The sequence below is a fragment of the Lepidothrix coronata genome, unplaced genomic scaffold (genome assembly GCF_001604755.1).
Source record: "Lepidothrix coronata isolate B3197 unplaced genomic scaffold, Lepidothrix_coronata-1.0 Scaffold31, whole genome shotgun sequence".
Lineage (NCBI taxonomy): Eukaryota > Metazoa > Chordata > Aves > Passeriformes > Pipridae > Lepidothrix > Lepidothrix coronata.
Genome location: NW_016690211.1, coordinates 5,761,172 through 5,774,254, shown reverse-complemented (window position 1 = coordinate 5,774,254; position 13,083 = coordinate 5,761,172). Strand labels below are relative to the sequence as shown.

General features: G+C 39.2%; 1 protein-coding gene across 7 annotated transcripts in view; it reads right to left on the bottom strand.

The window, feature by feature from the left end:
• Positions 1 to 8,319: 8,319 nt before the first annotated feature.
• Positions 8,320 to 13,083, bottom strand: part of DDX4 (DEAD-box helicase 4) — a 68,445-nt gene continuing 63,681 nt past the window's right edge. For 5 of the 7 annotated variants that reach the window (XM_017811298.1, XM_017811300.1, XM_017811301.1 and 2 more), the window contains 3 exons: positions 11,929 to 12,022; positions 10,209 to 10,287; positions 8,320 to 9,388 (listed from right to left, as the gene is read on the bottom strand). In XM_017811298.1, the coding sequence (XP_017666787.1) occupies positions 8,828 to 9,388; positions 10,209 to 10,287; positions 11,929 to 12,022 (734 nt within the window). In that variant the 3' untranslated portion in view covers positions 8,320 to 8,827. Of the gene's footprint in view, positions 9,389 to 10,208; positions 10,288 to 10,997; positions 12,023 to 13,083 lie in introns of those variants that run through there. The other 2 variants (XM_017811304.1, XM_017811303.1) reach the window with 2 other exon arrangements.

Sequence of the window (13,083 nt, the reverse complement as noted above, 5' to 3'; positions counted from 1 at the left end):
CTTCAGTGTAGACACTTTTATCTATCTTGACTTCCTGGACTGGAATTTTTCAGGTAGGGGTGGAAGAATAGTTGTAAAGACTCTTAATTTGGTGGCAGGAAAGGGATGCTAGTAGAAATATAAAGTATTTTCCTGTATTAGCATATTTGAAAAATCTCGTTACATGCAGGCTGGCTAAGGCTCCCCTGTTTACAGGGGAGTAAGCAGTTCTGTTGTGGTGGTTCTTTTAGACCAGAAGGTGATTGGTGTTGTTTCTGGACCGTGTTGGTCCACTTTCAGGGCAGTTGGTCTAGAAATATCCACTCCCACAGTAGTGAAAGTCTCGGGACTGTTTCATACACCCTAGAGTAGAAAACTACGCTGCCTGTTAGGCCTTAATATGGCAGCACAAAGCACAGCAGAGCAGAAATTTTTCTAAACTTTGTTCTGGAGAGCTTTGTGTCAAGTATGTGCTAGGTTGTGCTACAGGAGCCTAGCAAAAGCTGGAAGAAACTTTGGCCCTGGGAGGATGAGGGATTTTGCATGCAAAGGCTGAGGCCCGTTCTTGGGTACTGGAGAAGCCCCATGACCTCAGGTGGGGTGTGGAGCTTCAGCTCTGACTGTAAATCATGAGCATTGCCAGGCGATTAAAACTTACATTTAGTATGCCCAGTATGTGGGAATCACATGCTGATTTAAATTCAGTAACTGAGCTTGTTTAATTAGTGCCAGGTCTTGAATATCCAAGACCCACATCAGTATGTGCTGCTATGCTACAGACTTCTTAGTGGGATCTGAAACTCCAAAGACTGTCAGAATGTTAATAGCCTGCCCCACTCAAGGATATACACGTTTTACACTGTATTTTATGTGCATTAAATGGGACTAAATACACTAGTTTATTTCCCCTTATTAGACAGTGGTTGTGACTGAGATTAACTGTTATTTGGACACATTCCTTTAAGTGTGTTAAAAAGTTCTCTTGACTGATCAACTGTAAAACTTCATTAATCCTTGTAACCTCTTGTCTGTCTGCAAGGATGGATACATATAGCCATTTTAAATTCCCGAAGTTGCTTTTAGGGTTATTCAGAAAAAGTTTATGTGAAAAATATTGAGTCTTTTGTCATGAAACAGCTGTTAGGGAGTGAAGGCCAAGCTCAGAGTCTCCAGCTTTGCTGTCGATCCAGAAAACTGCAGTAAAGTGGAGGTATAAGTGCAAAAGCCTGGTGAAGTTTGAAATTAAATATCTTGAATTGGACTCACAAATTCCCATTTCTCTTCCCTTAAAGTGAAAACATCAGTTTAAAAAAAAAAAGCTGAAATGCATGTATATTCGCTATCACTGTTGTTTCCTTTGTAGTACTTGTGCAATCTGAGCCATTCCTGAAAATGAAAGCAGTGCTGACTTCATGCACAAGGATGCATTTCTAAGGCCACCAGATTTGATAAAACAAACTTAAAAATAATGACAAAGAGCTGGATTTCAACAATTATCCACTTCCCCCCCCCCTTAACTGTAGTGCAGAGAGAGGGTGGGCAGCAAGTACCTCCCAGAATGCAGCCTTAGCTAGTACTCGTATTTATTTGCAAAGACAACCTTGAAGGGGATATATGCAATAACGTCATTGCTACTCTGCAGAAGCACACTTCTGTAACAATAGATGAAAAACACTTATGGCACAACTGTTGTCTGATGGCTGGAAAGCTCCACATCCTCCTGCTCAGCCTAAAGTGTCAGCTGTTCTCCGGTGATCACGGCTGTGATAGATGAGCATTCTCCGCAGTGTTGAAACTGGTAACACCTATCACTTTTTGTCATCAAAGCACATTTGTTAATGGATCCAGTCAACTTGCCGTGTTTTTTTTAACACACCAGTTTTGTTTACAGTGTCACATATAGCCTGACACTTTGATACAGCCAGGGATGTCTGGTAACCAATTGCTTTTATTTGGGGATAAGGAGTTACTGGTCACCCAATTTGCTGTGCCAATATATGCATCTAGGTAAGCAGAGGTGTGCGACACAGGAACAGATACACCAACAAGGAAAGTGCCTTGATGCTGGATTGGATGGCTAGTGAATGGTGAATGTAAACATTAAGTTAAATTTTACTATGTACTTTAAGTAAGTATGGCTGATTAAGCTAGTGGTAATTTGAATGCCAGCTTTAAAGGGCTTGCATACTCCAGCCAGAGGTTAAACTTGTAAATTGCTGCATAAGCTGTCTCTGTATGGAAATGTGTTTTAATACTAGTTCACTGTCTTCGTTCTTTTGCAAGCTGCATGCATATTGTCATATAAAATCTGCTTTTTACAATTTATTTTATGGTCGGTTTTGAGTGTCTTCTTCTTTGTTACCTGACTGAGCCTGAATATTGCATTTCTGTACTACATAATACGCAGAAAGAAAACAAAACAAAATTCCATACGTACCTTGTGTCCTGGAGTCAGTGTTTTGTGAGGCTGACTTAAATAGTAACCAAGAAAGGAGGAGTCTGGGTCACTACCTCATAGGCATGACAGACATGACCATGAGATACCACGATAAAAGGCTACCCTCTGCACATGTGGGCATGTTCATCAGCAGGTGAATAGCCTTTAGTCCTGCCTTTGTAATTGCTCCTGGAAATAGAAGTATTGCTGTCTACCCCCACAGACTCATTTCCAAGAAAGGCGTGACAGAGCTTGTCTGTGACAGCTCTGTATGACATTGCTCTCAGTACTAAAAAAGCAGAGGTGGACCTTCAAAGGCTGGTCAACTTCCCAAAGGGCTTCAAGGTGGGGGCAGCTGGGGAAAGATAGCATCCCATTCCTGGCTGAAACTCTCATTTTAACAGACTCGGACCTGTGTAACACTGAGGGAGCGTGGGGATGGGGGTGTTATGTGTCACCAGAAATGATTGCTGCCACAGAAGAGCCAGCTGAGGCACATCATGTGCCTCAACGCTTTGGTGGTATTAGGCGCAAATAAAACACTAGACTCCTTTTCCAAAATGTTAGTTTAGAGCACCCAGACTCTCACCGCTACGACCCGGGTTCGATTCCCAGTCCCCCGGGCAGATGGAGCTCGTCAGCCCTGTAAGGCCATCCATCTAAGAGAAGGTCACTCTAAACAAACCTACGTCCTGAGACCCTCACTGCCACTGTCCAAGCTTGCTCGGCCCCGGCAGATGAACCTCAGGATTAAAGGGTGGGCTCAGTTCAGCGCACGCTGGGTCTCACCTAAAAAATCCACTGCGCAGGCTCGAAGGGTTAATGACCTTTCCCAAATCTTCGCTCACAAAGACTGGCCATTATTATTAGTTTAGAGCACAGTAGTTCACTTTCCACTGTTTCATATAAGGCCCCTCAAGCTTCTACAGAGACATAGCATTTTTTGTGTGTCCTCCTCCCCTGCACTCAGCTGATTGAGCATTAGTGTGGTTGTGCTTCACAACTGCAGGACAAAGTGTGCACAGAAGAGGAGGCAGCAACTGTGTCTTTTACAGACTTCTTCCTTGCTGCCAGACCAACTTGTGCAGTGTAGACATCAGAATGCCAGAAGCAGCCCGGTTCCTGGAAACAGTTCTCCACTCTCCATGGCAGAGGTCAGCAGAGTCTGCTGTGGAGGAGCAGGGGATGTGCCTAAGCCTGGGTTTGTCCAGCCAGGATGGTCACTGAGAGCAACACAGCACAACAGCCTCAGGATGGTGCACAGGAGCCGGGCCAACCCACACTTACAGGGCGATGTGGTGGAGGGTGGCTGGGGGATTACTGCTTCGTCCTGACCACTGACAATCACAGTAACATGGAATCTCTCTGCAAAAGCATCTTCTGTGCGTTTTCCAGACATTTGTGATGTTAGTGGCAAAGTGATCCAGTGCCTTTCTGACTTCCCAGCAGTCTCCATCTACCATGAAATAACTAGCAGAGCCAAAATATTCCTCCCACTCCCTACAAAATAGCTAGGAAATTCCTGGCACAGCCAGGGAGGCTCTGAGCACTGATGACTCAACTGGGAGATGCAGGATGACTTTCAAAGCCAGTTAATCTGACTCCAGGCTCGCCTGGAAAATGAAAACATGCTGTGCACTGGGGTAGCAGGCATCACCCTGGTTTTCCTTTTACAATAACGCCTGAGTCACGCAGTGAGACTGGGCAGGAAGCTGGGTCAGGGGCCAGCAGAAGGTTTCAGTAAGGGGACAGCTCTGCAGGAGCCACCCACCCAGCTCCAGCAGCACTCAGCCAGTCCTCAGGTACCACCAGCACAGCCCATTACTGAGTGCACAGTGACATGGGGCAGGTTCTGAGCACCAGAATCCCAAGTAAAGCTCCTCAGAGAATGCTCTTCAGGGCTGCAAGTGCCTGGAGCACTCATTACTGCCAGGATGCAGCCAAGCAGCAGACACAAGCCAGCATCATTAACTGGGGCCAGTGAGAGAGCACTGTGGTATTGGGACAGTGGACTGGAGTCTGGACTGGAGCCTGGGCATCTCCTGGGAACCAGGCATGCTACAGATCCACTGCTTTCAGGAGCACAGTGCAGCCCCAAGTCTGGCCTCTCAGGGCATTTCTGGGGGGTGGACCAGCTAGGCCCCAGCACTCCACAGCCTGTCCAAGCCTCCAGGACCATGCCAAGAGATGGCAGCACATGTTTCTTGTAATAGTCAGACAGGCTGACTGCTCCAGTAACTGTGGTTTTTTTAATATTTATTTTCTGACAGTTTAGCAAGTCCCCTTGGCTATTCTTCTTCCTCTCCATTTGTCAGCAAAAGCTGTTATGTTCTTCCATCACCTGCATTCCTGAGTGGGATAATAAATCCCGGCCCAATGGGCAGGCTCAGCACCTGCCTGCTGCCAGGCAGGTCACAATTCCACAGCCCACTTGGCACACCATCCCCTTGGATGGGGCCACACAATAGCCAATCCACATGAAACAGGCCCAGATTACCGTTTCCTTGTCCCCGTGGGCTGGGGTTCGCTGACAGGAAGGCTGTTCTCATGCACTTCTACAACTTGAATCACCGCCCCGCTCTGCCCAGATAAGTAATCACCACTGACCCAAGCAATTGGCAAAAAGCATGAGACTCATGAAGACTATTTCTGGGTCAGACCTGTGGCAGTAAAACTCTTCCCGCTTGAACAGACGCAGCTTTTTCCTGTGTTTGGAGGAGATGCGTCATTGGTGAAAGGACATGTGCCTGGCTACATGTGCACCAAAGAGCCATGGGGACCACCCCTCTGTGCACATTGCCTCTCTCCACCACCACTGCAGGACTCTGCTGTGGATGAGGCAAGGCTGCTGTTTTGGTACTAAGACAAACTTCCCTAAATGGTGTCACTGTAATAATCTTTAAAGCACATTCTGGTCACACTTTATTATGGATTACATGAAGCTTCCCGTGTTCAGGCAGACACCTGAAGAGGCTGCCTCTTCCCTTCCCCACCTTGTTCTCCCAGACACAAGTACTTGCTGATAGCCCAGCACAAAAGCAGGTGTCTTGAGAGCCTGCTCAGGACATGGCTCTTTCAGCATGTACTCATTATGCTCCATTTGCTGCATGTGTTTTTACTCCTCTGTTTGCTGGATATCTTCCTGAAACTATTAACGTTCCTGCATTGTCAGAAAGCCTTTCCATTTTATTTAAATTAATTTCATTTAGATAGGTAATGCATCTGTAAATAAAAGCAAATTGAATCATTACATGAGTATCAGACTTTAAAATTAGCCTAAATCCATCTCTTCACTGCTTTAACCACTGACTTTCTTTTTTCCCCTCTATATGGGCAATTGTAAAGGGCACGAAGAACACAGAGATATGACAGGTTACGCACTACGGAAAATTTGCCTATAAGAAGGCACTCACTTATATCAAAAAGTTTGGCAAATTCCTGCTCAAAGAATTCAAAGTTCTGGGTAGTTAAAGGTAAACTCAGATTAAGAAAGACTGAACTTTTAATTTAATTAAAAATCTGTTAAGTTCAAAACATGACCTATTAATAATTTATGGGACATAAGCCTTCAGGTCAGAAAGGAATTTCCAGTATGATACACAGAAGAATGACAATTCTGAAGATGCATCAATATATTCTTAAAATTACGCCACAGTCTGATCTCTATTAACCTTGCAAAGACCCATACACTGAAGAGTCATTTTCTATATTTTAAGGAGGGGTAAAAATGGGCATTTTCCAGATCAGTGATGGTGAGATGAAATGAAATTTAATTAAAAATGCTCTCTAGCAATAATAGCACCAGGTGTTGTATCAAAATATGCACAAAAAACGCTAAAGTACTGTAATTTCCAACCAATTGCCACTTGGTATTATAAAAGTGGAATAATTGTTCAAATAGTCAAACTACTCAAATACTATTGTAAATCCCTCTCAAAGTAGGAACACATTTCTAAATGAACATGAAAATCTAAAATGTCTAAATGGTGTATTTATTACAAATCAATAAAAAACTTTTCTGTGTTCTCTCAGTTTTATTTTTTTAATGGGTCACAGCATTAGTTTGAAGGACAAATTGTAAAAGGACGGAAAGAGTACAATTCCCAATGCAAAACAAACCAAGTACAAGAAGTTGGCATTTCAAAGCATGTGCAAAATGCAGCCTTAATTTCTGGAATGTACTGAGCCCAGTTACTTGCATTTTGCTTTTTCAGAGAAAATAATGGGCAAGGAAAACAGAAAAATGAGGATAGAAAATCAGAATATCAATAGAGAAGGAAATAAAATGGGACAGAAAATCAGGCTATACTTAGCCTCCAAAAGCTAAGAGATGTTACAAATTGGATTATTTTTAATTTTTACCTGTATTGATCTCAACACAGAGTATGCAGCTTTCATATGGCTGCTAAAAAGTTCCTAGACAGCTCTGAAATGTCTCTGCATCTGTTTATTTTTATATCTTGTGATATTAAAACAATACTGAGATTTAAGCGAAAAAAAATTCTGTGACTGAGTCAGTGAGTTCTGAACCCTAGGAACCAGCAATGTAGCTCTGAGTGAGAAGCGTGGAAGCGAAACAGCAGAAGCAGCACTGACCTAACCAAGGCTGTGTCCCATGCTAATTTCAGAGCATGACCTACCTAAGTGAGCAAAGGCTTGTAAGAACAAACATACATGCAGTATGGCTTATAGCGCTATAGTTGAGAAAGTGACCCAACAAACATGAGAGGTGGAAATCTGTGATGCTAAACAAGGAACATTTGCAGAAATTGTCTTCTCATCATTCCTTGAAAACTACAAATATCACTGTAAGTAAAAGCAACTTCCAAACTATAGACAAAAATCCTGAATGCAAACTTTACCCTGTCTTCCACAACACAATGCAAGTAATAGCCAATACATCCAGAGAAAGGCTCAGTCTTCTCATTCATGCTAGACAATATATTTTCCATTCTCCCACTTCTCTTCCTGCACAGAAAGGAAAGGCCTTCTATTTCTATTCACATCTGTTTCTTGTTTTTCTATCCCCATAACTCCTGTATCTTTTTTTTTATCCCAAACAAAGTCTGTAGTTATGTGCAAACAAGACTGATGACAACAAGCCTTTAAACACTGTAAAAATACTTTGAAGTATTAAAATGACCATATGTCACGTGTCATAATGAAAACCAATTTACTTAGACTCTCCATCCTTTTCAACCTGTTATTTAACAGAGTAAATATTTCAGTAAGAATTTTACAGTAATGGCTTCTTTCCTGCCAAAAAAAAAAAATTAGTGTGATTGTTTCCTGCTTAATTGCCACTTTATAAAATGGAAACCACAAATAGTTTTATGATTTATCAAAATCATAAAACAAATTACAAAAGTTATAGCCTTCATGTAGAAATATCTAATCCTAAATCATCTACCAGAAGATATATGGCGATATTTTGTAGACTTAGTGTTTTTTTCATAACTCTCAGAAAAATAACTTCCTAACTTAGTGCTTATTCCAACACAAGATGCCATACTTAGTTTTGTTTTTTTTTTAGTTAAAAATATCAGAGAAACAGATTTAAACTGCAAGAAATCAGAGGCAAAGGAATAAAAAGATAAAAAATTATCCTTCAGTAAATAGCTTTTAAAATCAGGAAACAATTAGAAGAGACAAAAGCAGCACAAAATGCAGAGGATGACTAAAAACATGAGAGAAAGGAAAGGAGCTACATAGACAGCATAACCGTATCTTTTCTAAAATGCAGATAACATACAGATATACTCTCGTTAAAGACAAAGAAAATATAAGCCAAACCACTGATTCAAGAGTCAAGATACAAAACAACAACTACTGAAATCTACAAGGTATTTGTGATACAAAAGGAATGCTATACATAAACCCATATGTAAAACAATCAAGGAAAGTAAGAACAGGACGGTAGTTTTATTTCATGTAACTGAAGTAAGAATTCGTCAGATTCTGGCTCTATTCAAGTCAGTCCATGTTTCACCAGTAGAGTTGAGCCTTGGGAACTGGCCGCCTGGGGGGCAAATCAATGAGCTGTTTGCATTACTGGATCCTCTTGCAGCAAATACAAGTTTGTTTTAGCAGGCTGATTATGGGAGAACTAAGAAGAAATAACAAAAGTTATTTCCTTTGCCTCAGTACTGGCATATCTGGTAAAAACGCACAAACAAAACAACCCCCCCTAAAACACCCAAAACCAAAACAAAACAAAACAAAAAAACCCAAAAAGTGAACCCTGACATGTATAAACACGGTACAAAGTATAACTTCACAGCTGTTTGAAGGAAGAGGGTGTTTCCATCCAAATTAACTGAGAACAGACAGGTTAAAACACAGGAATGGACATGAGCAGCAGTGCCAAGAGTTTTTTCACAGGGGGATTTTACAACAGAAAATCTTCCCACGCTACTGAGCAGTGGCTGGCTCGAACATGTCCAGTGTTATGTAGGGTTGTCCTGCAACATTTTGTTGAAAAGGAGGTAAGACACTTGACTGGCTTTTGCATTCATCCATATTGTGCTCTGGCAAGCTCTCAGAAATAAGAAATTCCCTTGTTTTAACAGAATTTTTAAGGTATGGATTGAACAGTGTTTTTTCATTGAAATCTTCCACCTTTAAAACTTCATCATTTTCTTCATTTTTGATTGAATTCTGTTGGGATCCACACAAATCATTTGCCAGCATTTCCATGGGTTGGATTTCCTTCACTAGTATCAAAGTTGACTTCATTTGGCTTCTGGTAAATTGATCAGTGATCACATAAGACATGGATGGCAAAAAACATTTAGCAACATCATTTTCTTGTTTATGCAGTATCTTTTTATCTCCATTGATCATGTCTTCTGCATTAATATCAATACATTCAGAAACATGGTTTTCTTCAGGAAAACAATGTTCCAAAACACTTATGTCTTCAAAGTCTACAGTTTTAGCCTCAGATGCCAACTTCTTCAAAAGTGAATTATTCTGTCAGTACCAAGAGATAAATTGGAGAGTTATATACAGATAGATAACATATTAGTTTGTTTTTTAAAAGATAAATTATTGCCATTTGAACTCTATTTGACTCATAATTTTAGAAGTGCACTAATAAAGAGTTCATGTGCATTTCAGCAGGGATGCAGCTATATGTGAATGAGTACTAAAAATGACAATGTTATTCTGTTCATTTGTTAAACAGTTTCATAGTATGTCTTCTGTGCTTAATGAAACAAGAAGTTTCCATGAAAGCTCAGAATCAGGTTTGGACTGTGTCCATCTTTTCTACTCTAACCAGTCACTTATGGGGAAAAAACTTTAAATCTCATTCTCCACAGATTACACTTTCTACGTAAAACTGATCAACTCCACCTCATTCAAATACACATCAAAACTTTAATAAGGCATAAATATTCAACAAATAAAAAGACAGAAATATTAGTACAATAATATGCCAAATCTTACTGCATGTGGCAATACATTTTTATGGAGAATGGAGGACTTATCCAAATGTGGGAACCTGATTCAGTAGATGCAAAAACCTGTGTAAATTGAATTGACTATATTAAATCAACCATGTCTGCCAACCACTCAGGAACTTCAAAACATTATTTCTCATTATCATATGAGAATTAAAAGAATATACTTTATGAAGATGCATGTTCTCTGTTATGAAGAGTATTTTGTAGCACTTAGAAAGAAGAATGAAACTCTATATACTTTTTTTAAAAGTTATAAAATTACTGTCAGAGGACTTCTTTTCTCTCCATTTGATCCCTTCTTTAATACATAAGATTGCAATTATTACCATAGATGCAGCAAGAGGCCATTCCACTGCAATGCTCTCTGCAGGATTTGGTATATCAGGCCAGCAAACCTTCTTAAACCTATCATTGAGACAGTAATTTTAGTCAAATTATGACAGAAATAGATTATTAATAATAAAATTAACAAACGTCCGGAAAGTCCACATATTGCTAAAATACCAAATTTTCACAAAGGAGGTCTTTTCTATATTAACACAGCCTTTTTTCAATGAAATTGTTTTCCCATACACTGACTTTTATTACAAAAGATCTCAACAAGACCTTTTGGGTTACAGAGACATTGTAGAAAAATTAATAACTCACAAAAGTAATTTTTAATTACATTATATATTTTCTATGTATATACTTACATATATATTTTTTATATTTCTTATAATATACTATATTATAATATATGAAATAATAGCATGTCAAAATAAGGCTGTATACAAAATCTGTTGTGATCATGTTTCAGGGTGTTTCTTCAGTGAAAAGCCACTTCAGGTAAACTTGGCCCAAGGAAAGTATCCCAAGCACTACACCACACTAGAGCTAAGCTGGGTTCCAATGTTAGCAGCAGATAAATGATGCTCACTCATTTAATCACTCATTGATACTGGGTATATATGTAAGGGAATGAAAAACAGTCCAAAGCTTGACTTTTCACATTGTAATTTGCTTACACAAGAATATAAGCACTCAACTGCATCTCGAATATTGTCCAGAACCAAAATATAATTTCTTATTATTGCAAAAATACAGAATCCACAACACAGAAGAAGATGTAAAAGTGGAAATTACACTTATTTATTCAGCCATACTTATCACCTGATGCTTCGCTAGACAACCATATTAGTTCTAATAGTTTAGAACACCCCAAAACAGTTAAGATTTTTAACCTTCTCATTAAGCTTCAGCCAAACAACCCAGTCACTTTTATGTGAAAGAAAAACATATTTTATAACCTCAAAAAACCCCTCAGATTCATTGTTGTGATGTTATTACATCCCCATGCTCTGAGAAAGCAATTTCAAATCTGGCAGGGGACACCTGTGACAGCAGATTATGAATCACATACGGATACAGATCCATATTCATGGATCAAGTATCCAAATGCTTTCACACAAAGCATGACTTTTTTACAGCTCAAGGGAAGCATCACGAAGTAACAAAAGCAATATTATTATAGCTAAGATAAGCAATTATATGAAATATGTTCTAGTGCCGTACTAGCAGATATATTTCCTACATGCCTAGGAAACTTTATTTTTGGTATTATTAATTTTTCAGTAACTGACTTTAGGTATGCTCCCTTCAACTGACTGACAATAGAACTGCAAATGGCATATAGCATTTTCCACAGAATTATATAGGTGACACATAAATCTGTTTCTCCTATTTATTTTGTTCTAATTTACTGAACTTTCTAAAATTAGTACTTGTTTTTGGACTGGAGTACATAAACTGCAGTTAAAGTATAACCTATATGCTTATTTATTTGCTACTCTAATTGCTTATTTTCTTAATTTGACATTGGTTTTGAGCCCAACAAAAGGATTTATAAGATATATAAAAATTTGCCTTTTACAAGGTAAAATTAACAGGTTGAATTTGGTTTTAGACAGTAGCAAATGTACTTATGCATGTTATATAAAAATTTGCCTTTTACAAGGTAAAATTAACAGGCTGAATTTGGTTTTAGACAGTAGAAAATGTACTTACACATGTTTTTTCAAAATGCATGTTACCCAAAGGCCTAACAGACAGAACACGCTTATTCCAACAAGTAGAGCAATTAAAATAACATCTTCTTTATCTTTAGAGGAAAAAACACACAAAAACAAAACAACAATCAGCCCACAGATGTCTGTCATTTCTTCATGTATTCCTTGAAGATAGCTAATTTTCAACATCCAAGTCACCTAATTAGCACATTTCTAAAGAGCCAAAATTACTCAGAATACTGTATGGTGTGCATTGTATGATGTGTCAAAAGATGAGTATTTTGAATCCAACAAGCCATAGTTACTCAGTCAGAAAACCAGGTCACAATGAGACTTCTCAGGATTTCTCAGGAACACATGTATTGTATTTTAAAATTTCCTTTATTTAATAGAATCGGACAGTAATTTAGATGGGAGGGGACATCTGTAGGTCACCTCATCCAACTTTAAAATTAGAATCAAACTTCCTAGGGCCATACAAAGCCAACTTTTGAAAGCAACCTAAGATGAAGACTCTACCACTGCTTTGGGCACCTGTTATTTTACAGTCACCTCACACTGACACATAGTGCCACTTCTATCAGTTACAACAAAATAAATAGCAAGTTAAGTGCAGGAGATAGATTTTAAATCACAAAAAATACAGTTACTCTGACTGAAACACTGCACAGATTTCTGAGATAGCTTCCAAGTACTAGAGGCAGGTACTGACAGCAAGAGACCTGACCTCAGCACAGTCTAACATACCTTGTACTTGACTAGCAATCAGCAGAATAATTCACAGGCAAAAAATGGATTAGTTTTGAGTCCCATGACAAGTTTAGGAATAGCTCATGCACTTTTTTAAATTTCAGTTTGGCCACCACTATGACATTTTAGCAATGTACTGAAAACATTGTTCCAGAAGCTGAAATGGGGAAATGTCTGAACTTCTGCCATCATACCAATCTCCTTGGTAATATCTGGCTAGAACAAATAGCAAGAAATAGGAAAAGGTATTTCCCCACACATACTGGCCATAACCTGTACACTCATTTATCAGTTAAGCTTATATACCAGAAAAGATAAAATACAATGCCTGGTTATTCTAAACCTAATACCTCAGATGGAAAAGTCTACTTTTTAATAAACTCTTAGGCATTCCATCCCATAA